The 26,217-nt window shown below is 37.1% G+C and overlaps 1 protein-coding gene across 1 annotated transcript in view; it reads left to right on the forward strand.

Moving 5' to 3' along the window:
• LOC127018233 (sodium channel protein type 1 subunit alpha) overlaps positions 1 to 26,217 on the forward strand; it is a 73,134-nt gene that overhangs the window by 9,714 nt on the left and 37,203 nt on the right. The window contains exons 4-18 of the mRNA XM_050899725.1: positions 372 to 490; positions 6,001 to 6,090; positions 6,855 to 6,983; positions 7,692 to 7,783; positions 8,698 to 8,970; positions 14,545 to 14,608; positions 15,227 to 15,368; positions 15,524 to 15,730; positions 16,216 to 16,521; positions 17,253 to 17,633; positions 18,817 to 18,949; positions 19,777 to 20,015; positions 22,333 to 22,506; positions 23,136 to 23,492; positions 24,199 to 24,681. Of these exons, the coding sequence (XP_050755682.1) occupies positions 372 to 490; positions 6,001 to 6,090; positions 6,855 to 6,983; positions 7,692 to 7,783; positions 8,698 to 8,970; positions 14,545 to 14,608; positions 15,227 to 15,368; positions 15,524 to 15,730; positions 16,216 to 16,521; positions 17,253 to 17,633; positions 18,817 to 18,949; positions 19,777 to 20,015; positions 22,333 to 22,506; positions 23,136 to 23,492; positions 24,199 to 24,681 (3,189 nt within the window). The remainder of the gene's footprint in view (positions 1 to 371; positions 491 to 6,000; positions 6,091 to 6,854; positions 6,984 to 7,691; positions 7,784 to 8,697; positions 8,971 to 14,544; positions 14,609 to 15,226; positions 15,369 to 15,523; positions 15,731 to 16,215; positions 16,522 to 17,252; positions 17,634 to 18,816; positions 18,950 to 19,776; positions 20,016 to 22,332; positions 22,507 to 23,135; positions 23,493 to 24,198; positions 24,682 to 26,217) is intronic.

A 26,217-nucleotide genomic window follows, 5' to 3' on the forward strand; every position in this document is an offset into this window, starting at 1 on the left:
CGGTATTTCAAACAGGAAGAGAGAGTTTTCCATGGGAAAACATAAATAAAATTATAATTCTAGTTAATCATTTCTGCATCTTTTTACAAGAAACACATCATGTAAATGTATTATTACTGTACTGAGATTGTTTAATGAAGTAGTATAAAAACATTAATGAACTGAATGTTCTATATTTAAAATTATATTTTCATATGTCAGGTACCTCAGGTAAGTACTGGAAATAAGTTTTATTTTAAAAATGAGTCAGTTTTTGTGTATTAGCTATTCAAAATGTTACAATTTTGGTGATCGGTCACTAGGAACAGTTTTAAAATGAGCATCTACAGTGAATACACACTTACAAAATGTCTTTTCTTTCTCTTTTTCAGACCTTTATAGTATTGAATAAAGGGAAGGCAATCTTCCGATTCAGTGCCACCTCTGCCCTGTACATTTTAACTCCCTTCAATCCTCTTAGAAAAATAGCTATTAAAATTTTGGTACATTCATATCCTTTTTCAATGGTTGTTCAAAATGTTACACACTGAAGTTAAGAAAATTAAAAAAACCATGAGTTATGAAACTCTTTCTATTTCATTGTAAATAAAGGTTTTCTAGGCTGTTAGTTTTATTTTTATTTTACAGTGGAAGACTTATGGTAAGGTTTTATAAATACTAGAAAATATGTATATATCATATAGATGCATTTTAGCTATTCTGTTGAATTTCAGTACTTCTGCTGTACAAATCTGCAGATGGATTTAAGAATCCGTCTTGATAAATTTTTCAGAAAAGTTTCTTCAGATTTATTTTAACATTGAAATTTTTTGTGTCCTAGATTCTTTTTTGCGCTATGAAGCCTATTCATAAAATAATTACATCTTTTTTTAAAAAAAATGCAGTTTGTGCTCACAAATTCCAGAAGAACTCTGTGTTTTGCAAGCAATTAGGCAGCTATGCAGCTGCTCAGGAGCGGCTAGCTCAGGGGTATGTTTATATTGCCTTTTAGGGGTCTTTCTGAGGCCGTCCTCAAGACCAGCTTTATAGTCTGTTGCAGCAGTGTGCCTGGAAGCCTGGTTCATGCATGCTGAATCTCACATTCCCAAACCTGCCCAGTTGCACCACAAGTCTCTGCCAAATTTAATACATTGCCAGAAAGCCTAGGCAGCAGTCCTGCAGGTGGTTTGCAAAGCATCTGTATGTGCAGATGGTCGACAGATTGGGGGACCATAACTGATGGGACGGTGCACAACGTAAAGTTTTAGACTGGCATGTGGGATTGGTGCCTGATGTTCATAACAGGTTCATGGGAATTCCTAGTTGGTGAGGTTTTGGTGCACTTTTCTTGCAAAACCCCAGGACTGAGAAAAGTAGTCACCAAATGAAAACTTCAGGGTGACAGTAAGACTTTTAACATTGAACAGTTAGTCAAAGCCTTATTATTAGAGATTGTTGGCAGAATCTTCCAGGTCTTTGGAAAAAGGAAGAAACAAGGCTGATTGCTGCTGACTCAGAAGACCTTTTCCTCTGAGCTCCTTGGAAGTTAAAGCAGTGTGAGAAGGGGAGGAAGGTATCTGGAGAGGAGTCAGGGGGCATTTAGGGACAGTAGCTAAGGGACCTGACAGACACCTGCAGACACGGTGGTGGTGATGGTGAGAAAATGCAGCCAAATACTGTCAGATTGAAGGCTCTAATGAATGCCTATCCGTTCAAGTTATAGGCTCTGATTTACAATACCTTCCAATCCTGCATCTGTGCTAGTTGTGGGTAATGTTTTTTACTGGCATACTGATTACTGAGTTTGGTTTTGGTTTTAAGTTCCTCCTTATTGTGTTCAAAGAGTATCCAGCTGGTCTTGATGGCAGTCAGAACACAAGCAATTCTAATAAACAATATGCAATTCCAATATTTTTCCTTCTATCTATTAACTGATTGTGTGATTACATAATTTAGCTCTATTACAGAAGGAGGTTTCCTTTCACTATATGAACTGATTTCTTTTCCAACCAGCCAACTATGGGATGGGCTATTTTTATCTTAGATATAGACATAAGGGGGGTTTATTTTTTTTATCGTAAACATAAGAATGATGCATAGATTCTTTTTTTTCTTTTTTTTAATTCAGTATAGTACAAACACTGCATATATGAATATGTTTAACTAAGAACCACATTATATGTTCCATAATGCAGTTTAGATTTCAGCTGCTTATACAAGGTTAGCCACCTATAAGAAAAAGATTAGAAGGTAATGTTGCTTATTATTTTTAATAATCTTCTGACTTTTATCGATAAGCTCTACTGCCCTTACGTTTTGAGGTGGGTGTGTGGCATTTTGGCCTTTGCAATAGAACTGTGCCTTTCAGTATGAAAGATGCGTGTTGAACACAACGAAATTGCTATATTGGTTGGAAAACCTTCATCTGTACATCCTCCAAATTCTCTGAACTTCTGTATAGGGTGCTCTAATCACATGTGCCCAGACATGTGGTCAGACGTTGCTCCCCCTGCAAAGAAACTGTGTGTGTTGTCCCAGTGCTCAGAGACTTTCCCTGCAACTACTCTTCCTCATTGCCGATACCTATTGTAATACCAGATACAGGAATTGGTAACAGCATGAATTTCTCTCTCTCATGCTCTGCTGACTCACCTCCTGGTATTCTGCCTTCCCGCCCCCCCCCTTTTGCCTGCCTGACCCAAGTTAAGGTAGACTGTGGAACTGAGGGGACAACACAAGAGTGATGGGAGATGGCCAGACTTTGGCAATTAATAGGAAAGGATGAAAAGGTAAGAATAGGTGGGGGGTTGAGCAGACAAAAAAAGGGAGGTGGCAGTGGCTGGAGCTGCAGAGTGCAAGGAATGTTAGAAAGGAACAGGAAGATGCTCTAGAGAAAATGTGGTACCTGCTAAGTACCCCTGTGCTAGCCTTTTGAAGCTGAAATTGCAGTGTTACTCAGTGTGGCCTGACTGCCAGCAGGCATCTGTGAAACCAATTGGCAATGTTTGTTTTTTCCAATCTTCATCTTCCACCAAGTCCACACAGGCGATAAGAGACTTCAGCTGCTCCAGTAATTGATTAGCTTGAGGCTGTATAGTGTCTCTAACCCTGCTGCTTGCCTATATAGGAAGAGCATGAATAAGACAGTACATTTCCATGAAGAAGTCATCATATGTCAGAATTGTTTACCTATGTGTATAGTTGAATTATTATAGAACATAAAATAGTAAATTAGGGGAACGTTGAGGTTATAAATCAAACTCTCAAAATGTGGGAGAAGAAGGAAGAGAGGCAAAGACATTAAATGTGTCAGTTATGTTTGAGATCCCCATAAGGTAAAGCATGGCCAGAGTTTATATTTCAAAGTACGTTAGCCCTTACTGAGCAGCTGCTCCCTTTGAGAGTGAACAGCACTTTGGCCATGCAGCTCACAGATGTGGCGAGTTATGTACAGAGTGAGCAATGTGCAAGGATCTACCTGTGGCCTTTGTTATGAATGATAGCTAGCTGTAAACACATAATACACCGCATAGGTATAAAACCTCAGCTCTCCTAAGAGGACATTCCAGTCATTTAACTGTTTTATGAGACTACTGAAGCTGCAGCCAGACATCTCCAAGTTTTTCAACTACCAAAATGGATTCTCTTTATTTAAAGGAATTTCCCAATTATATTAAATCAGACTCTTTAGAGCTGTCTGTGGACTGTGAGGACGAGCATTGTAAGGCATTCTATTAATTTATTCTAAGCCACTGAACAATGATTTTTACTGTACAGAGCTTGTATGACAACATGATCTTCAAAACGAGTTAAGTCACTTAATGAAAGATATCACAATATTCACTGCTTGGTCAGGCATTTAGACAAAGGTCACCCACCTATCTATGGGAATCAGGCAGCTAAATCCTTTCCTGTGATTTGAATGTTTACTTGAAAAGATATGCTCAAGATTAAATTGTTCAGCAGCTGTAAGCGATGATCTTAATGTTTGCACCAATTTTCTGCAAAGTTTAGGCTGAGATGTTACTTCTCCTATTCTGCCTTCACCTAGAGTGAAGGCTTGGGTTTTTTTGTCCATGGCATAAAAATATACTCCAAACAACAAAATGCTATCTACTTGATTTAAAAAAAAAAAAAAAAAAAAAAGAAAACAGAAATTAAAAATCCTGGGCTCTTATATACAAGTTTATGTGTAAATGGCTTTCTTTACTTTAAGCTAGCTTCTTTGCCAGTTTTGTTGATGTAACTGTTTTTAAGGAACACATCACGTAGAGAGATGACTAGAGGAAAAATTAGAATCGGGTTAACCATTTGGCATAAAGGTGTAGCGGTTCTTATTTTTTGCTGCCATCATGTGGCCATTTTGAGTCAGGTTTGGTCTAGTTTTGTTACTTCAGTATTTCCAAATGTTTGAGGAATCGAGCTTACTTTATTGCCTCAAAAAAGGAAGGACCGCACTGTTTGTAGAGCCAATGATCTTGTAAACCAAGAGCATCACATTGGGTGTAATGAAGCCCCAGTGGACAGTCCCACCTTCCTACCACAAGCCCCTTTGAGCTGTTAGTCTGGGTTTCATAGTCCCAGAATATCTAATTGTTCCTTGCTGGAACGCTAAATAAAAATTAATTTGCATTCTAATCTTCACCAGTTTTCCATGCTTTTCAAGCAATTGACCACAAGGTACTACTGAACCATTTTCAAATTATAGCATTGGTGGAACAAGAGATGCTTCTTTTACTGCTAACGTGTTTTGAGAGAGCTCACAAATAATATTGGAAAATTATTCACCTTAATCTATGAGCTCTTGTCATGGTTTAACCCCAGCCAGCAGCTAAGCACCACGCAGCTGCTCCCTCACTCCCCCCCTGCTCCCAGTGAGATGGGGAGGAGAATCGGGAAAAAAGGTAAAACTCATGGGTTGAGATAACAATGGTTTAATAACTGCAGTAAAATATAATACTAACAATAATAATAATGAAATATAATAATAAGAATTGTAATGAAAAGGAATATAACAAAAAAAAAAGGGGGGGGGGGAGGAAAAAAAACCCCAACAGTGATGCACAATGCAATTGCTCACCACCCGCTGACCGATGCCCAAGCAGAGATCTGCCCCTCCTGGCCAACTCCCCCCTGTTTATATACTAAGCATGACATTCCATGGTATGGAATAGTTCAGGTCAGCTGTCCTGGCTATGCTCCCTCCCAGCTTCTTGCACACCTGCTTGCTGGCAGAGCATGAGAAACTGAAAAATCCTTGACTTAAGATTAGCGCTACTTAGCAACAACTAAAACATCAGTGTGTTATCAACATTATTCTCACGCTAAATCCAAAACACAGCACTGTACCAGCTACTAAGAAGAGAGTTAACTGTCCCAGCCGAAACCAGGACAGCTCTCTATGGATTTCTCTTTCACTGACTAAAGCATGTACTGCTAAGCTAGTGATAGGGAAACATGGAATACAGTCACTTCAGTAGTTAAAAACAGTATTCTGTGTTTTGTTCTGTGTTTTTGACAGACTGGCTGTGCTGGGTGCTGGGGTGGTGTGTGCTTTCTCTACAGCTCTGACTCATGGTAAATAGGATGATCTTTTTTTACCTTGCATATGCCAGCTGTTGAGTTTAGTACCAAAATGGTAGAAGTGAAAGGCTAGCACTTATTCAGTTGTGTCAGGTACTTAAGTAAAACAGTATTCTTCTGCAAGTTATTTCAGTTTTGGCTGTTACTCAGCTCACATTACCTCCCAGGCATGTGAGAGCTGTCTCCTTTGCCTTTCAGTACCAGCTGAAAACAAAACATGAGGACATCAATAAATCAACATCATAACATCAACAAATCCAGACTAATATTAAAGTTTAACGTGCTAAAGTGAAAACTACCAGGTTAAGCAAAATGTATGTGCAATGTTTATCAAAGTCTAAAAGATTTGTGTAAGTGGCAATATTTTACTGTACTTAAGATACATGGCTGGTGTGATACCGTATGAATTACTGTTGTGTTTTCCTTAACTACTTCTACATTATTCAGCATGCTTATCATGTGCACTATTTTGACCAACTGTGTATTTATGACCATGAGTAACCCTCCGGACTGGACAAAGAATGTAGAGTAAGTTGCATATGTTATTTAAAGATATCTTTGTTCCTCTAGGAGTTGGCATGCCAGTAACCGCAGTCACGTGTGCTGGCAGGAACTCTCATGAGACATTACTACTATTTCCTCTCTAAACTATGTAGAAATGTTGACTAATCATTTAAATCTCCTTCTGCTAGAACGATTGGGTAGAAAAAATGAAAGTTGTTTACAGATAGTATTCTACTGAGATTCCACTAGTTTTCTCTCTCTTCATGGTTTAGCATCTACCCGATGTTTTTACCCTCCTTTACGCCACTGCATTAATAGCAGAACCATGGCCATCTATTTGTACACATCAGTTAAGGACAGCGTATAAGCAAGTTTTCCTAAAGTGAGAGTTCAGTGTACGCTTGCGTTCTTCCCTTTTTAGAGTTAATACTAGATGTTTTAGATGTTAGTGATTCAGACAGTATCCAGTAACTGATCTAGTGCTGCATACTTTTAAACTGAGCGTCACTAGTAAATTTTTAATATGTCATTTATTTGATGGATTTATTTCTTTTGATTTATGTACATGATCAGGACTGCTGTACTTCAACAGCATGTCACAACTAATGCATGTAAATGCACAAGTATATATGGTGAATATAATGTATTTTAGAAGAAAATGCTTATTTACTGTATTTCTTTTCCAGTTTTGAAATAAAAAACTCTTTCATTTGATCATCAGGTTTCTATCAGAATACCAATGTAAAATGTTGCTACTTATTTTGATTAAATTTTCCTATATTTTCCAGGTATACGTTCACTGGAATTTACACATTTGAGTCACTCATAAAAATCATTGCAAGGGGCTTTTGCTTAGAAGATTTTACTTTTCTTCGAGATCCATGGAACTGGCTTGATTTCACTGTCATTACCTTTGCGTAAGTTTTTGTTTTTTGCTTTTTCTTTGAAAGTGAAGGGCAAAAAGGGCATGAAATTAGTATCTATACATATCAATTCCGTTAAATGGAAATTCTGGTATGGATTTACTTTTGTCTAAAACAATTTTCACATTCTAATATGCATATTTTGGTTTAAACATAAATACTGCAGAAGCCATTAGTACAGCTAGTATTAGAGAGGCTAATTTCATGTCCTGCATTTTTTTCTCTGAGCAGAGAAGGAGCATCCCTTTGACTTCATTCTCCAAACTTACCAATCTAGTCTAGATAAATTTTAGGCTTTCAAAGTTAAATCACTGCGATTCACTTCAGAGACATTTAATTTAACTGAAGGCTCTGAAAGCATATTAATGCAAGGCAAACTGCAGTGAAAGGTAAACCTCTGACTGTTGCTATTTAATTTTTTGCTAAAAACGCCAAAGCGGTCTTGATGAAAGACCCAAGTAAGTAGCATAAACTTTGCCTAAATTCTGAATAACTGTGATTTAATCCTACAGGTATGTAACAGAATTTGTAAACCTAGGCAATGTTTCAGCTCTTCGAACTTTCAGAGTATTGAGAGCTTTGAAAACTATTTCTGTAATCCCAGGTAAGAAGTAACTGGTGTAAGGTGTTAGGCCCCTTGTACCTCCCAACTGTTCCTTTTTATCCTGTCATTGTGTTTGTGTGTGAACTCCCCTATTACAGATATGTGACAGAGTTTGTGGACCTGGGCAATGTCTCAGCGTTGAGAACATTCAGAGTTCTCCGAGCTTTGAAAACAATATCAGTCATTCCAGGTGAGAGCTAGGTTAAACACTGAGGCTGAGTTTAATTCACTGAAACAGAATTCGTATTTTTTAAACATAAGTCTTATTTCTTTCCACAAAAAAGCGGGAATCAGAAGATATTAGAATTCACTAAAGTCTCTGATTCATTGCTTTTTAACATGAGCTCTTTCCTTTGAATCAGCCTTTGAGTTTAACAGATTCTTGCATGAGACATTGCAGTACACAGCGTGTGTGGTTTGCATCGTATGATGTCAAGCTTTCTTCTCCACATTCAACGAATATCAGTAACCCTGAAGTTTTCTTACCCATGTGTATCTTACCTACATGATGTTATGTGGTATTTGTTGTGAATATTTGTGTCTAAAAAATAGAATTGTTTGAAATGTTCACTTAGTAAGAAGATGAAGGAATAAGATAATAAAGAATAGCATGGGCATTGCATGGGGGATTTATTATCTTAAAATTCTACGATTTTCCAAACCATCTCCAGTTTTATAGCATTAAATTTTAATGCTATTTATTGTTGAACAGGCTTTTTATTACTGTTTTCTAAAGCTAGTATGTTATAAAACTGATAGTAGCAAAGGTTTGGGGCAAGAGGTATTGACAAATTAAAAAAAAGAAGACTTTTATGTGAGATTCATGTACAGCATGAATAAAAAACGTCACTTGTTTTAGCATTAAAACAAGTGTTTTGAAATATATGCAACTCATTCCATTCACGGTTTCAAATGAACATAAATTTCAGCTATTTATTCATTTCCACAAGTGAAAAAGCTCTTCGCAAAAATGTTATTTCACAGACATTACAATCATTTATTTGGGCTTCTGCATGAAATCTATAACTTTACTGGGAGACACTGTCATTTTTATGCTTTAAAAAAGTTTTGAACATCAGTATAAAAATTCCTTTACATTTGCAGGCTTGAAGACTATCGTGGGAGCCCTAATTCAATCTGTGAAGAAGCTCTCAGACGTTATGATCCTGACTGTATTTTGTCTGAGTGTATTTGCACTAATAGGGCTGCAGCTGTTCATGGGCAACTTGAGGAATAAATGCCTACAGTGGCCTCCAGACAATTTTACTCTGGAAACAAATATTACTTCCCAGCTAAACAGCACCATAGGTGAAAATGGTACATTAGTTAATTCAACAGTGACTCCATTTGACTGGAAGGGGTACATTGAAGATGAAAGTAAGTATTGTCAGCATAATTCTTATTGAATTGATTTGTGGCTGACCTAGTTCTTAGAAATAAGGAGAGAAATGGATGATACATTTAGTTAAGACAAAGCAGGAGAAGTGTTTTCTCTCTCTCATAGATCTGCTCCAAAGGCCGGCATGGAAGAGGGAACAAGGAACATTGTCTCTGTACTTGATACAGCTCTTTTTCTCAGCTCCCTCTGCCAAAGCCACAGCTCCTCTGAGACAGAAAGAGGTCTAAAGGAGTTCTTAAAATTACTTTATATTCTTAAACATTTTCCATTCCGATACTCCAAAGCAAGATCAGCAACAGACTGCTGTGTCATTTCTGACAGATGTCAGAGACTTCTGACATTCAGTGAGGACTCCAGTGATGGAGTTCTCAGTATTTTCACCACCTATCCATTCTTGTGCTTCACTATCCTTATTATTAGACAGGTTTTTTTTACGGTCTAACAAATTTTCCTGCTGCAATTTAAGCTCATTGTTCTTATCACCTTCACCACAGGCATCAAAACCAAATTATTCCCTATCATTAATCATTGTCTCTGAGGTATTAAGAGACTATTCTTATGTTGCCATGCCCTGTTCTCTCCTCTTTCAGTCTTCTTTTTGTGTGCTAAGCAACCCAGGTCATCAACCTTTTTCTCCCACAATTCATTTTCTAGATCTTGATCTCTCATCTGGATCCTTTCTTGTTCATAAACATCCTTCTTAAAGTGCAGTACCCACATCTAGGCATTTCTCCTCCACATGAGGCATACTAAGTAGAGAAGAAGGATTATGTGGTAGCATAGTAACTTACACTTCTGTTTTATATGTCCTAGGCTAGGGCTTGCCATTGTTTACAATCGTATCATCGTTAAATCCTGTTCAGCTTGTGGTCTACCTGCTCCTGAATCTTTTACAGACTTTTATCTCATTGAGTTTCCACCTTGTATTTGCATAGTTCATTGCTCCAGCCTGAACAGCACCTTATTTTTTCAGACCATCTCTCCAACTGTCCTGCATCTTTTAAATTGTAATTGTTTCCTCAAACTCACCACCATCCTTATCAGATCAGCATCATTTGCAAATTTGATAAGTGTTCTTCCATAATCTAGATTAGTTAAAACCTTGAATAGCAGCAATATCTCAGACAAACCTCTTCAGAAGTTGTTTTGATGCATCTTTCCATTTTGATAATTTCCCAAAGTATGATTTTCCAATCAGTTTTGCTGATACAGAGCAGTCTGGCAAACTGAGAATAGATAAAGAAATGCATTTCAGTACAGTTAAATGTGAGGTTACAAACGTAAGCTCCCTATCCTAAAAATCAATGCTGCACAATTCATGTTGAGACAGGTTCACATGCATAAGGACTGTGGCTGATGGCATACATCATCTCTAACAGTGAAAGTTACTTTTGGAGAAAAATAAGAACTAAAGGGGAGAGAGAGAAAGAAAAGGGAAGGGGAAAGGGAAAACTGACCACAGTGGCGAGCTGCGAAGAGAAGTGGTGGGGTCCCCAGGTGAGTCTCCTCCCTGGATATCCTTTCCAATACAGCAGTGAACGCTCCATAATACTCTTCCCAGAGCAACTGTGTGGTTTTCATTAGCATCTCCTCAAAGCCCTACAGCTTGTTCCTGCCTACGGTGCTATTAGCACTGATTGGAATGCACTTTGATCAGGGTGGGTGCTGCACGGCTGGTTGATTTTTAAGCTCATACATGCATGTTATTAGGTCACCTAATATAAACCAAAAGCTACAAGCAAGGAGTAGGAAAAAGGGGGAGAAAGAGGAGTGAATCTCACACCAGAGACAATTGCTTCCCATGAGTACCTGCTGCAACAATAATGTGTTTGCAGGTGTAATGTCATGAGAATAAAAGCAACGTGAAAAACAGCATGAGAAGAAAGCAAAAAGTGCCACAGAGGCTCTGGAAAACACTGCCACAGCAGCTTATGTGAAAGGTTGCAGAGCTGCAACTGAGAGGCAGGATATAGAAATGCAACTGGAAAGCCCTTAGCAATGGAGAGGCTAAGGCATCTAAGGCACTGTGGAGCAGCCAGGACTCCGACAAATTAAGGCTAAAACTCTGCAGCCAAAAATCTAAATAGTGTCCTGTTCACATAAATAAATTATTGACCAGGAAGGCAGTATTACCTCTGTATTTAGCGCTACTGCAGTTGCTACTGGAATACTATATAAAGTTCAATTTAGCTAGAATGTTGAAAAACTGGAGGATGTTCAGAAAAGAGCAGAATGATTAAAGGGTTGGAAAACATGCTTTATACCAAGATAGATCAGGAGCTCAACCTACTTAGCATATCAAAGAGAAGGTTTAAGGAGTGACTTGATCACAGTTGAGAAAAACCTCATGGGGAACAGAAATTTCATCACAGACATATCTTTGATCTAGCAGGCAAAGATATAACAGGTTCAATAGCTGCAAGTCAAAGCCAGACAAATTTCAAATAGAAGTAAGACAGCCTCTAACTATGATCACACAGCTGCTCAATGACTATGATGGATTTCCATCTGAATTTCTTAAATCAAGATGCAATCTTTCTGTCAAGCTCACTTTACTTGAACATGTGAATTGATGGACATCCCATGCAACAGGGTATAACAAAGTCTAAGCAAAGTCTCCTAATGAAGACCTAGACTTCAATGTCAAACTTCATTTCCTGGCTTTTTAACAAAGAATCTATAAACTCAAGGTCCGATTTAATTTGATTTAAAGAAGACCTGAAGCCCCCTAAAAAACAAAGCTGAATTGAATTAGTTACAGAAAGTAATTTATTGAACGGCTACTTGAACTTTTGGTATATTTACACAGGATTTCATATGTATTATGAAATTTATAATGAAATTATGAGTCTTACTATGTAGTTAATAAGCTTGTCCTTGCTTACCAGCAGTTTCAAAGAGAAAAATTATCTTCTCACAGCTTCCTGCTCTCTTTTTGCAGGTGGGCAGACAGGATACAGAAATGGTTCTTAAACCAGCTGTGTCACAGGGCAATAAGGGACTTACCCGGAGCTCAGAGCAGTGCAATGGCACTGTCTTTTGTAGGAATTATAAAAGGTTGCCAGTAGTTATGTATACTATGCAAAAAAGGCATGTAAGCCTTAATTTTGTCACTGAGCTCATTTTTGGAAATACCATTTAGAGAGACTTTATGTAGGCACACCTGGCATTAGTGAGTCAAGCACTCTTTTTTTTTTCCCTTTTTCTTTTTCAGAGAGTAAATCTGATAAACTTAATGCTAGATAAGTTCAAGTTTATCTTGGCAAGCTTGCCGTAAGCAATTTTTTCTGGGGATTAACATCTCACAATCTATTTTGTGAAATAACAATTATTCTCAGTCATTACCCTAGGTTTACCCAAACAACTGTAAATTCCCTTGAAGTGCTCACCTACCAAGGATTTTCCCATTTCCCAATCAAATAAAGGGGAGCCAAACATATACCTTTGATGTAGTGAGGGACTTTTCACATTAGTTTGGTAAAATACAATTCAGAGTTTTGCATCTAGTTAGGGACACATGCTTATACTGCTCAGCTTGCGTTGTTATAAAAATTTTCCTATCATGATAATATTTTGAGCATTTGTCATGGTTGTATCAGTGCACTCAGAGAAAGCCTGGGTGGCTATTATTTCCTGTGGAGCTGGCAGGTACAGCATGCTTACAGGGCACATCTTGTCTGAACCACAGAACTTGAATACAGACCCTATTTTAGCAGTTCAGCTCAGCTGATGCAGTACTGATCGTGACTGACTGCTCCATGTAAACTATATCAAGTCAGGTTTGCATTCTTCCCAACCAGCTGTTATGTTCCAGCATGTTTTAGTCACAATTAGCTGACATACTGCAGAATAAGATTTGCTTCATAAGGGTCAGCTGTGGTCAGCATCATGTCAGCTAACTTTACTATTTACTGCTGTGTTTCAGCACAGTGCAGTTCTGCAATGCATACCAGCCCAGAATGACAGCGGCCGCACATAGGGTTGTGCACTTTGCACAGTATGGAAGATTGTACCCTGTAAGATGCAGGTGTATCACTAGACACTGAAATTGAGTTCTTCACAGAGTGTCAGAACAAGGTCTGCATACACCTTGAAACCTAACTTTTCCAAATGGTGAATTTCGCTCACAGGATGGAGCGATGCAGCTGGCCAGGGTACTGTGTCCCTCCTGCAGCAAATCAGTGTGCTGAGCCAGTAGCTTGGGACACCTCCTCAGACTCAGAATTCATTAGCTTCTGTAGTAACCCTGCTTGGGCAGCACAGCTGGCACAGCCACAGTCAAGTTTAAACTCAACTGCGCTGGCAGCATTTCAAATGAGATCATTTTAAGGGAATCTAACAGGCCAGTTCAATGGAAAAGAAATCCAATGTGGGGTTTAAATTTTCTCAGGAAGCAAAAAAGGTACCACCTTAACTCCGCAGCTGCTGTGCTTCAGAAGTATTGGAAGCTGGGGAGGTGCTCAGGGGAGTATCACCGTGTCCCTGCCCTGTCCTTCCAGACATCCTGAGGCAACGCTTTTGGTCTCCGTAGGAAATGGGATACTGGGCTACTTGGTCTGACACTGTATAAATTGCATCCTTAAGCCTGTGACCAAATGGGATATCGTTAGTACAGGAGGAAGCTCTTCCTGTGATAATTCTTCCAAAATCAAGGGCTTAGCAACTCTAGGCATCTGCTTTGAGGGAAAAAAGAAAAGCACTTCTCAAGGATATGGTCAAAGTGAATCTTAATAAGCACAACGTTTTGCGCGTCCCCTCTTTATTCTTCTAAGAATAGACACGTCAATGTCTTTCTTGTTTAAACCGTCTAAAATGTCCTGTAAATACAGGATTACTACACAGATTATGGGATGGTTGGCTACAGGGCGATTTGGTGGAACTTACCCAATTTTTCTTTCCTAAGGTGATCAATAATTTCATCATATACTCCTAAAATTCTACCTACACAAGTCAGTGACTGTTGCAGTAATACTGTCCAAGTCAAATTTAGGTGTATACCAGGGCCTTCATACCAATCAGCGAGCTAATTGCAGCGTGTACACACCCATAACAGTTAGAGCCATTGGCAGCTGGGCGGTTTTTTGCAGAGCTCACATATTAGATAACTGCCACAAGTGTTTGTAAGTTACAAACTGGAACCCTTGGCAACACTGATCAGAACGTTTGAAATAAACGATCAGTATATTTTTTCAGATACAATTTAATTATTATAATAAATAACTGTACAATATAATTTCACAAAGTGTGATTTAGTTCAGTGATCAGACTGAAGGGGGAATTGTATATTTCATCTACATCCAGCAGCATTTGACAGGATTTTTAGTACACGTTGGCACTTTAACAGTAAGTGCTGTGAGTGATAGCACTTACTGCAATTCATATTGTCATTTACTCTAAAGTTATGTTCCTGCTGAAAAAATAATACTGCTTGTTTAAAATTGCATCTGAAATCACCTTAACACTTTTAAAGCGGGACTATGTATTTCATAGAGCTGTAAGAAAACTTTCATATTCAGAATTTTATAACTTTTTAAAAATTCTTTTCTAAACAGGTCATTTTTATTTTCTGGAAGGGCAAAACGATGCTCTGCTTTGTGGAAATAGTTCTGACGCTGGGTAAGACCAAATTTCATCATATTATTGCACCATGTACGAATTAGATCCATGTTGTTTAGATGTGCAGTTGCAGGGGGGCTATATTTTGAGTGACCACTTTCTTTCACATAAGAAATACCAGAATTTTACACTGGGCTGATGATTTGGATTCCTGGTCAGAGCTCAGTGGATTGGTTAAATGAGCTTAGTCTTTGCATGAATGAATCAGTAATTTGGTATTAGTGTAGCTCCTGCCTGGATGAGAAGTAACAAACACAGCAGCTGGAAAACGCGTGTTATTTTGCAGTTCCAGCTGCACATATGAGTACTAACAAGCTCAGACAGTAGAAAACACTGACATTGACGTTAATGTTACAACATTAATAATTAAAGAAATTATTTGGAATATTATGTTTTAGAAGCTTAGATTAAACTTTTGACACTAATTTTTATGTGCCTTTCCTGCTTACTTTTTCTAGTGTCCTTTAGAATAATTTCCTATTAAAAATCACAACTGCTATTATTTCTAGTCTGATTAACTAAAGAAAAATCCTCTTTTTAATCCTAATCTTCTCCTGGACATTCCAGGTGATAATATTAAAATAACTAGATAAGGTAACACCCAGTTTGTCTTTGTAGGCAGTGCCCAGAAGGATATACATGCGTGAAAGCTGGTAGAAATCCCAATTATGGCTACACAAGTTTTGACACCTTCAGCTGGGCTTTCTTGTCACTATTTCGCTTGATGACTCAAGACTTCTGGGAAAACCTTTATCAATTGGTGAGAATTTTTTAATGCAAAATAGACTAAATATGTTTGTACCAATAATGCAAGAAGCCTAAAATCAATTTTCTTATATTATCTTAATTTTAACAATATGAAAAACAGAACTTTTGTTAACCTATTCTTGCTTATAAGTGTGTTCTTATTTCCAGACACTACGTGCTGCTGGGAAAACATACATGATATTTTTTGTTCTGGTGATTTTTCTGGGGTCTTTCTACCTGATCAACTTGATCCTGGCTGTCGTCGCAATGGCCTACGAAGAACAGAATCAAGCAACCATGGAAGAAGCAGAGCAGAAAGAGGCAGAATTTCAACAGATGTTGGAACAACTGAAGAAGCAACAAGAAGCAGCTCAGGTATAATTTATGGTGTAGTAATGCAGAAGTGTATGGAGCTAATTTTACTAGAGAGATCCACCCTCTGCTTTCTGAATTTGGAGTTATAAAACACCCTGTTGGGCTTTCAACAACAGAGCTAGCTCAGAGATTTTCTATTCTGCACTAAAGACATTGTACTGTGAACGATCCAGCCATAACTAAGAAGGAATATTCAAAACTAGGTATACGTTATTCATTGTGTTTTTCTTAGTCTAGTGTCATTAATACAGTCTGTTAGACTTCGCATTTAAAAACTACTCATGAAAGATGGAAGAAGGCTATGGCCAACACATATCTTGAGTCAACTGAGTAATAAAAATTAGAAAAAAAACTAGGGAGAGGATATCCTATGGAAAGTGTTAAGATCCAGGGTGTTTGGACTAGAAATTCTGTATAAGTAAATTTAAAAAACCCACGATGTCATGGTTTGCTCAGTGACACAAATTCATTCTGCAACATGGCAGGCAGCAGCAGTGGCGGCAGCAGCAGTAACAGCATCTGTGGAGTCCAGGGAGCCCAGCGCTGGGGGAGAAGCAGGAGGGCTCTCAGAAAGTTCCTCAGAGGCATCAAAATTGAGTTCAAAGAGTGCAAAAGAGAGGAGAAATAGAAGGAAAAAAAGAAAACAGAAAGAACAGTCTGGAGGAGAGGAGAAAGATGAAGATGAATTTCACAAGTCTGAATCAGAAGACAGCATCAGAAGGAAAGGTTTCCGATTATCTATTGAAGGCAATAGACTGACATACGAAAAGAAGTATTCTTCTCCACATCAGGTATTGCATATAGTTATTTTTAGTAGAAGCATACATTTAAAGCATCATAGGCTGTTACAAAACTACCTTAGTCTTCCTGGTACTGTAATATGACCCTACTGCCTAAAGAAAGGAAACACTGAGATTTTCATTAAACTTTATTGTTGCTAGAGTTTGAGAGAAAGTGCTGTAGCTGCTAGATTGTCTTGTAAAAAACCACAGAGAATTAAATGTAACCTCATATCTCTATTCTTTTAATAGGATTGTTTAAAAATCATATTAAAATATTCTCTGATTGATTCATGGGGGGTTTTTTTAGAGTGATTATATATTATCTAGACTTATTAAAATGCTACAGTATTTTTCCATTATGATAGCCTCATATTTTCCTCCTGCTTCAATGATGTTTTGGAGGTTGGTTCAATATGTGCAGGATGCTGCATACATGAAAGAATGTGCACGCATAGACTTCCTTTTTTTCTGGATGGGTATTGTGCAACTACTCTACTCAGCAACTTTAACTGACATTAGGAGAAAGAAGTGCTCAAAATTGGTTTTGTCTTAAGAATCCATGAACAGTGGTATTTCTATCTGCAAAATATATATAATGAAATACATACAAAAATTTCACAGCAGCATTTAGCTTCTGGGAAAAATGGTTACTCTCTTTTAAGAAAAAAAACCCTATGCTATCCTAACAATGCTAAGTTTGAAGGTTTCAGCTAATAATCACAAATTTTGTTTGCCTGCAGTCTTTGCTGAGCATTCGAGGCTCCCTGTTTTCCCCAAGGCGCAACAGCAGAACAAGTCTTTTCAGCTTCAGAGGTAGAGCAAAGGATATAGGATCAGAAAATGACTTTGCTGATGATGAGCACAGCACTTTTGAAGACAATGATAGCAGAAGAGATTCCCTCTTTGTGCCGCGCAGACACGGTGAACGGCGCAACAGTAACATTAGTCAGGCCAGTAGGTCATCCAGGATGCTGGCAGTGTTTCCAGTGAACGGCAAGATGCACAGCACTGTGGATTGCAATGGGGTGGTTTCCCTGGTTGGTGGACCATCGGTTCCTACATCGCCTGTTGGACAGCTTCTGCCAGAGGTGATAATAGATAAACCAGCTACTGATGACAATGTAAGAAAGTTTTAAATAGCTTAGGCATCGTGGCCTTTTCTTGCTGCACCAGCCAGTGTTTTCTACAGAATGGAACCCTTGGCAATGCTTCCTGGTTGGTCAAGCTGTGAATGCTTCTGCATCTTGTAAAATCTTTAATAAATAAAACAGCTAAGATAGGTTTGCAACCTAAGCATTTACTTACAAATATTCTCTTAACAAACAAATGCAATTTGCAGTTTCCAAGTATAAAATATTCACTTATTCATAAAAGCACTGTGCTTTACTGTATTACTGTGCTATAGTTTACTCTTGCTGATCTAAATGTCCATCTGGCTATGGTTTGCAAAATCACAGTTACTATACAATTGAAAATAGTATACAAAGCTGTTATCGTATAACTGCAATCAATATGATGCTGCTATTACCACTTTATTAAAATTAGCATTATTAGTTAATTTTGATAACATTCTTCCTTATCAACCCCGTTTAAAATGTAAGGAAATTGTGAATTCTTTATTATAATTTATTTCTCATTCCTATATATTTTCCATCTGTTGCTGGTGGAGTTCTGTAGTGTAGATAACAAATGGTTCATTGGAAGATCACATTTCAATACATACTTCGAAAAATACAAATGTCTGTGTGAACATATGTGCAGCACATATTGCTGCCATTCTCTTACCATATACAAGGTAAGAGAAGATGTCTCAAAAAAAGTTCTTGCTTAGTTCAAAGTGGTCTACTCACATTACTAAAAAAATACTAGCATGAGGAAGCATGAGGAAGTCAGACTTTTCTTACTTGCTAGAGTTTGCCTAGGGGAAAAGACTATTATGTTACAAAATCCAGAATATTCTGTCAGCAGGAGCAAGGAAAAAAGTTACAGGTTGCAAAAATTTTATACCATATTTTGAACTCAATCTTTTTCCATTTGTTTAAATCATTTTTCATAGCTTGAAGGAAAGAAATGCAAAAGTTAAGTAAATAAACTCGCTCAATCTTGAACAGTAGGTAACTATTGCCTCATACTTTTAAAAAATTATTTAAAAGATACGAAAAAGTAATAAAAGTCTGACATGACAAAAAATTTGAAGTGCACGAAGCACGTACCCAAGCTAAGACATTAATAACAGGGTTTTATATAGTATTTGCTTATCTCGTTTCTCCAACATGGTCTCACCTATTATTGTTCTCTGTATAGGGCACCACTACAGAAACAGAAATGAGGAAGAGAATATCGAGCTCTTTTCATGTTTCTATGGACTTCCTGGAAGATCCAGCTTTAAGGGAAAGAGCCATGAGTATTGCTAGTATCCTCACAAACACTGTGGAAGGTGTGCGCTACACATAGCTTGATATTTAATACCTGTTTTTCCAATGGACTTCTGAAAATTTGAGTTGAAACTTAAAAACTGATTTAAAATAGCTTAATTAACAGATACCATCCCACAAACTAACACATATGTATCAGTAAACTCAAAGCTCTTTATTCATTAAGGTTATTACATAAGTAAGCATTTCTATCTCATTGTTTTGCCACCATCTACCTGATGTAGTCATCAGGACTACAGTTATGTTTGGTGGTCATAACTGAGTGGATGCTTATGCACAGTAATTAAAAACATATTATTGGACACAAAAAGGCCACTGAACATTTTTCAAATACATGCAACCATTGTTAAAATATGTACATATTTTTAGCAGCTATATTTACTCAGTTTCTCTTTAAAGAAGTGCTATTCTAGGTGATAAAAATGTTTTTTTCTTGAACTAGGAATGAAAATTATATTGACATTTTTACCTAAACACCACAAATTTCAAAATAAAAATATTTACATAATAGAACAGTAAGTGGGAGGAACAGGCTGAAGTGTAACCAAGGAATAATTAAATATGTAATACAAACTGATGCATAAATTGATACTGATTGGCATAGTGATTGGAATACAAAGAAGTTGTGCTTAATAGATAAGCTTTGAACAAAATAAATACATTTGATAGCAATTTTTAAAGACTTTCTTGAAAAGCCCTGTAAAAAAGGGCTTATAGGACGTTAATCAATACCAGTACAGATTGACAACTTGACTGGTACAATTCATATAGGATTGAGGAATGTTAGAGCAATCACATAGTTACCTGTATGAATTTTCTTTTCCCACAGAACTCGAAGAATCAAGACAGAAATGCCCACCATGTTGGTACAAATTTGCAAATATTTTCTTGATCTGGGACTGCAGTCCGCATTGGTTAAAAGTAAAACATATTGTCAACTTAGTGGTAATGGACCCATTTGTTGACCTGGCTATTACAATTTGCATTGTTTTAAATACACTCTTCATGGCCATGGAACATTATCCGATGACCGATGAATTCAATAACGTACTTTCAGTTGGAAATCTGGTAAGTCTGTTGGGTTTTTATGTTCATGATTTGGAAGGAAGTATTTCTGAAATAACTGAAGGAAGGAGTTTTAACAGCTTTTCTTTTTAGAAAGTAGATTTATTGGACATTTATTGGCCTCCAGATATGACTATTAGAACATTTTTGAAAATTTCACTGTCAACCCTGGCTCATGTAACTTAGGATACTGTAAAATCAATATATTGCAGTGTTCTGCAAAGCCAAATTAAAAATTTAAAAAATGGCACCAATGCTACATTAAGTAACGTCCATCTTAAACAGAAGTTGATTTGTCTAACTACTAAACCAGGAAATGCATTACTTCCATGAAAAAGATACTATGCAAATAAACGTAGTGTTACTTTTTCAATCAATACAATACAAATCTTTAAATTATGAATGTGTTTTTAATTGCTCTGTTTCCTGAGCACAGGTTTACAATAGCTAAAAGAGCCATTTAAAAGCATTTCTAGAATTTTCTTCTGTAAAACACTTTTTAGGTGGATATGTGGATTGTTTTCTTCATGTGCTTTATGTAAAACTATGAAAAATATCCTGCAGTACTTTTCCCTCTTATAATTTTTATATTTTTTATCATCAGGTAGTTAGTAAGATATCTTTTCTTCATGTTGCCAATTATATTTTCTCCCTTCTACTTCAAAAAGATAAATTATTAAAGAATTTGGGAGTTAATTTTTTGTAGCTCTGATGCTTTTGAACTGACAGGTTTGATCACATAGAAGTATCTGCAGCTGCAGCTGCAGTCCTACTTTTTCTCTTATTTTAAGAGTTGGTTTCTTATAATGGGATTTTTAAAAATCCTTGTTTTGTAGTGAGGAAAAAAATATCTCAGATCATGTAAATAACTACAGGATTTAGAAGGGAGAACTAATAGATAAACACATAGCTGGTTTTCATATACTTAAGGGAAACTCTGAATCTGAGTTTCCTAGTAAAATGTAAAATCTTGTATTGTAGCATTTTATAGCTTTGTTTTCCAACCAAGAAAATGCCATATAAATCTTGGTGTACATCTGACTACAAAGGGGAGTGCAAGAGAACCTGGCTATAAGCACCATGCTCTTCCAGTCTTGGGCTCCCTGACATAAAACCCTTCTGCAATATAAAGGCTCCCAGGGTTTGCCTGCTCCAGTAGTTCTGCTTTAAAGCTTCTTGAGAACCTCACCATCCTGATTGTTAGGAACCTAAGTCAGCATTTCAAACTGTATTTATTCATTCCTACCTCTTCCTCGTGGTTCCAGTCCTGTAGGTTAAAAAATAGTAAGCTTTCCCTCTTCGGTGTTTATATCTGGAACATATTTAAAGACTGTAATAAAATCTATCTTGAGCATTGGTGTTCCTAGGCAGAACAAGTCAGACTCTTCTTGTCCATCTCCTGATTATCCCAGTTAGACTATTCTCTTTAGCTGTCCCATTTTCTGTTCAGCTTGCTTGAAAATGGGTTATCAAAACCAAAAAAGAAAGCATTTCAGACCAGGGCTCAGGCAGCCTTTAACGGTGGTTTCAGTACATTCCTATCCTACAGGAAATTCTTCTAAGACTTCTCTCAAAGCTACTCAGGGTCACTACCTTGGTGGCTCTTAAATATGATTCCTACTTCATTCAACATAGCATCCCATGATGAGAAACCATTACCAGCAATATCATGTTTAAAATGCATTCTTAAATGCTCTTTCATTCCTGACATCAAAGGGACTGAGCCAGTCAACTTCACTGAACTTACTGGCAACACCCAGGTGGAAGTTCCTCAGCTTCAGCAAATTGTTGTATCTTAGTTGATCCCCATCTGGTATAAATAATTGTATCTCTGTTGAACTGAATGGGATTATGGCAGGTTATACCAGCAAAAGAGCTGCCCCTCTGGAGTCTTAGATTTGGCCTCATTCATGCTGCTGTGTACTGTAATTAGTATACCAAGAAAGATGTTATACCATGTAATTTCTTGGAAAGCATTCTGGTTTTTGTTGTGAAAATCAAATTTGGGATATTGTTTGTACAGTACATGAGAAAGTCCATATCCTGATAGAGTTGAAATTGGATTATAAATGTTATAAAACAGAAGTTTATGTAATTTGTTTAGTATAAAATTTAATTAATTGAAAAAATTACTTGGTTTGTATGGCACTTGTTAAGGGAAGGTGGGCATAATAAATCACTACAGTACACTGAACTATTTTTAAGTATCAATTTTGGATAAGACATTGCAGATATGTAGCTTGAATTAAAAACCTAGACAACAGCTAAATCTGTAATATTATATTTCACAATGAAATAACAAACTGCATTTTGAATTCAGGTCTTCACTGGAATCTTCACAGCAGAAATGTTTCTCAAGATAATTGCAATGGATCCTTACTATTATTTCCAGGAAGGCTGGAATATTTTTGATGGTTTTATTGTAACTCTTAGCTTGGTTGAGCTTGGTCTTGCAGATGTGGAAGGACTCTCAGTTCTTCGATCATTCAGATTGGTAAATATACATCAATTGGACTGATTTTTCAATGGGGCTTCATTAAAATAATATTATTTTTGCCTTAAAAATTTGTTTGATGTTTGCCATGATACTGATCCTGATGTCTCTTTCATTAGTACAAATCCTTATTACTTGTGTTATCTTACTGTCTTTAACGGGAATTGATAGAGATCCAGACAAATAGATAGCAATGGGTGCCCTGTGCCTATTTCCAATGTATTTATTGTATATACACACTTTAAACATCCTGCTATGCAGAAACAAATAGACTCACTAGATGTATTATGCTCTGATTGGCATCACAGGAATAGATCTGCTCTACAAATACCAGCAGAAAAGTGGCCCAGATGACTTTAACAGATGAACTCTAGATTTTAAATTCCATCTAATATGACTGGCAGCTTCTTTGGGCTTCAGTAAAAACTATACTTTGAGGATATCAAGGTCTAACTTCACAAAATTTTTTTGACTGAACCTTCCGTCTTCATGGTTTTAGACAAGCGGATACCCTCTGAACAGTCATACTCAGGGCATATTTTGCAGTAATATCCTTCCACAAATTAACTTTAAAATATCTTTGTGTCTTTCTTGCTGGTTGTCCTAACAATATTTTTCTTTTCTTCCAGTTACGAGTTTTCAAATTGGCAAAATCTTGGCCAACACTAAATATGCTGATAAAAATTATTGGTAACTCTGTGGGAGCTTTGGGAAATCTGACCCTGGTGCTGGCCATCATTGTCTTCATTTTCGCTGTGGTTGGGATGCAGCTGTTTGGGAAAAACTACAAAGAATGTGTCTGCAAGATCGCAAGTGACTGTGTACTTCCACGGTGGCACATGCAAGATTTTTTTCACTCTTTTTTGATTGTATTTCGAGTGTTGTGTGGAGAATGGATAGAAACGATGTGGGACTGCATGGAGGTTGCTGGCCAAGCCATGTGCCTTACGGTCTTCATGATGGTCATGGTGATTGGAAACCTAGTGGTATGTAATCAAAGCTTTAGCAAAAAACTATTTGGCAATAGAGTGGGCTCAATCCTGAAGTGAACTATGTGCTCTGGCTCTGCTTCAACAAAGCGCTTAAGCAGGTGGTTTCAAGCGATGCTTAAAGTTAAGCTTAAGAGCTTTTTTGGATTGAGAACAAAGTATTCTGCAATATCAAAATCCTAAGACTGTTAGAGTGAGCACTTAGTCACATTCTTAATTTGTCTTTTGGCTCTTTGTAAATACTTTGTGCTTCAAATAATTTTAGTTTATGGGCTCTTTATGAACCATTTGCTGTGGATATTTTTATTATTTATCCCGTATGATTAGTCACCTAAATAATCTAATTTCTGCTGTGTAATGGGATAAATTAAACTTTTTAATGATGCTGAACAGCAGATCTGTTATCTCCATTTTTAGATTATAAGATTTGGCACCAAAATATTTATATACTGTGGGTATTTAAACACGCATTTACAGATATTAGTCAATTGTAGGAATATTTTTGAATAGTGAACAGGATCTAAGCAAAATTTTAAAAGCTCAGTTTTTTATGGAGAAGAGAAAGTTTTGAGGGTGCTTTTCTTTGGTGATGGTGAATTATTGGGATTTCAGTGTGCGATGTCACTAATATGACAATTTTTAATAAAATAAATGTTCTTTGTTGGGATAAAGTCTAGAACGTCCTTTTTTTATCTTTCTGCAGGTACTGAACCTATTTTTGGCCTTGCTCTTGAGCTCATTTAGTGCAGACAACCTTGCTGTGACAGATGATGACAATGAAATGAATAATCTCCAAATTGCTGTAGCAAGAATGCAGAAGGGCATAGATTATGTGAAAAGAAAAGCACGCGAATTCATCCAAAAAGCTTTTGTTAAAAAACAAAAAGCTTTAGATGAAATCAAACCACTTGAAGATTTGAACAACAAAAATAGCTGTATTTCTAACCATACAACCGTGGAACTAAGCAAGGACCATGACTATATTAAAGATGCAAATGGAACAACTAGTGGCATAGGCACAGGTAGCAGTGTGGAAAAATACATAATTGACGAAAGTGACTACATGTCATTCATAAACAACCCAAGCCTCACTGTGACAGTGCCCATTGCTGTGGGTGAATCCGACTTTGAAAATCTAAACACGGAAGAATTTAGTAGTGAATCGGACCTGGAAGAAAGCAAAGAGGTATTTAGATATTTTGCGCGTTTCTCTCAGATCTTTTGAGTATTTTTCTTTTTTTCAGCATAAGCCAGTGTATTCAGTTCTTGGTAATTTTTTATTTTGACACTTCTTTGCACATGGGCATAAATGAGTGTATAAAGGGGGGCTTAATTCTTGATGAAGAAAAGTGTGAGAAAGGGTTTAAAATTACAGTATCCAAGAGGAGATAAGAGGCCAGGCAATGGGAGACCAAACTAATCCATAAGAACTGTTTATGGTGCATATGGTAGTCGCAACAACTGGTAGAGCAGGGCAGTGTGTTAGCTACAGCCTTATTCCACCAGAAACTTTTGTTTGCCTCCTGTAACAAGGGTCCCATGAGGAGTGTCATACATCTCTCTGCCACTCAAAAAATCCCCATCTATGGGATTTTTTTGTGAGCAGGTATAAATCAGAAAACATAGTTTATGTATTTCCTTTAGACACTGGAATTCTTTTAGATTTTGAAATTGTCAGCTCTTCTAGACCTAGATTCCCATAAAAAGGTGTTTTAACCATAGACTCTTCCATATACTTCAAATTCCTTTAGTTGTTAAAACTGCAAAATAGTATCAACAGACGAAAATATCTCATGTTGCTAAGGGAATGCCAAAGCAAGCTATAGATATAAAGCCTTGTTGACAACTGTATTTTTAAAAAAAAATATTGAAGCTGTAACTCTTCCTTTACATGACTTTTTGTCTGTGGCTATTTTAACAAAATAATTTAAATTGATTTGATAACATAATTTGCAAAACAACTACACCCTCAGTGACTTAGTTTGTTGACATTTTAGTCCAATCAGAAAATTATGTTTCCAGACACTTAACAAAATTAATTTTCTGACTTGAGGAACCTCGACCTTAAACTAGCTAGTTTCCATTCTGGTAGCAATCCAGTTTCTTTGTGGGATAGCTCATCTTCCCCTGCCACTATTGTATTGCTAACAGTACTTCAGACACCTAATTTTAGGCTAGCTGAATTCTGTACTGCTGTCCATTCAGTGTGAATAAGCCATCTAGTGTTCTCAACAAAAACCCAGTGTTAAGCTAAGAGCAATCTTTCGATCGTCCCCTGAGAAAGGAGACCTGTGCAAAATAGCCTTTCCCCATGGTAACCTATTTCAGAGATGGTGTTTTTCCCATTTCCCAATTAAAATCTGAAGCACTAGTATTTCTTTTCCTGTTAAATATTAGCCAAAATGTCTTATAATTTGGCTTTGACTCAAGCTTCTGAACCACTGCCACAATAGAGGTTATAAGAATGTATTTAAGCACATTATGAACTTGCCCCAGCAGGAAGAATTTCTAAATAAAACAACATTTAAACAAAGACGACGACTGGTCATCTACTCTCTCCACAACTACCTTAATGCTGGCCAGTCTGGTCTAGTCTTCCAACCCATCATAGAGCAGGCAGTCAAATGGAGTGACACAAGCTGACTTATGACTGACCAATGGGGAATAGATTCAGTTCAGGAAAGCTTTCTGTAAATGTGCTGCTACCTGTAGGGCCAGGGTT

This window comes from Gymnogyps californianus, chromosome 7 (genome assembly GCF_018139145.2).
Source record: "Gymnogyps californianus isolate 813 chromosome 7, ASM1813914v2, whole genome shotgun sequence".
Lineage (NCBI taxonomy): Eukaryota > Metazoa > Chordata > Aves > Accipitriformes > Cathartidae > Gymnogyps > Gymnogyps californianus.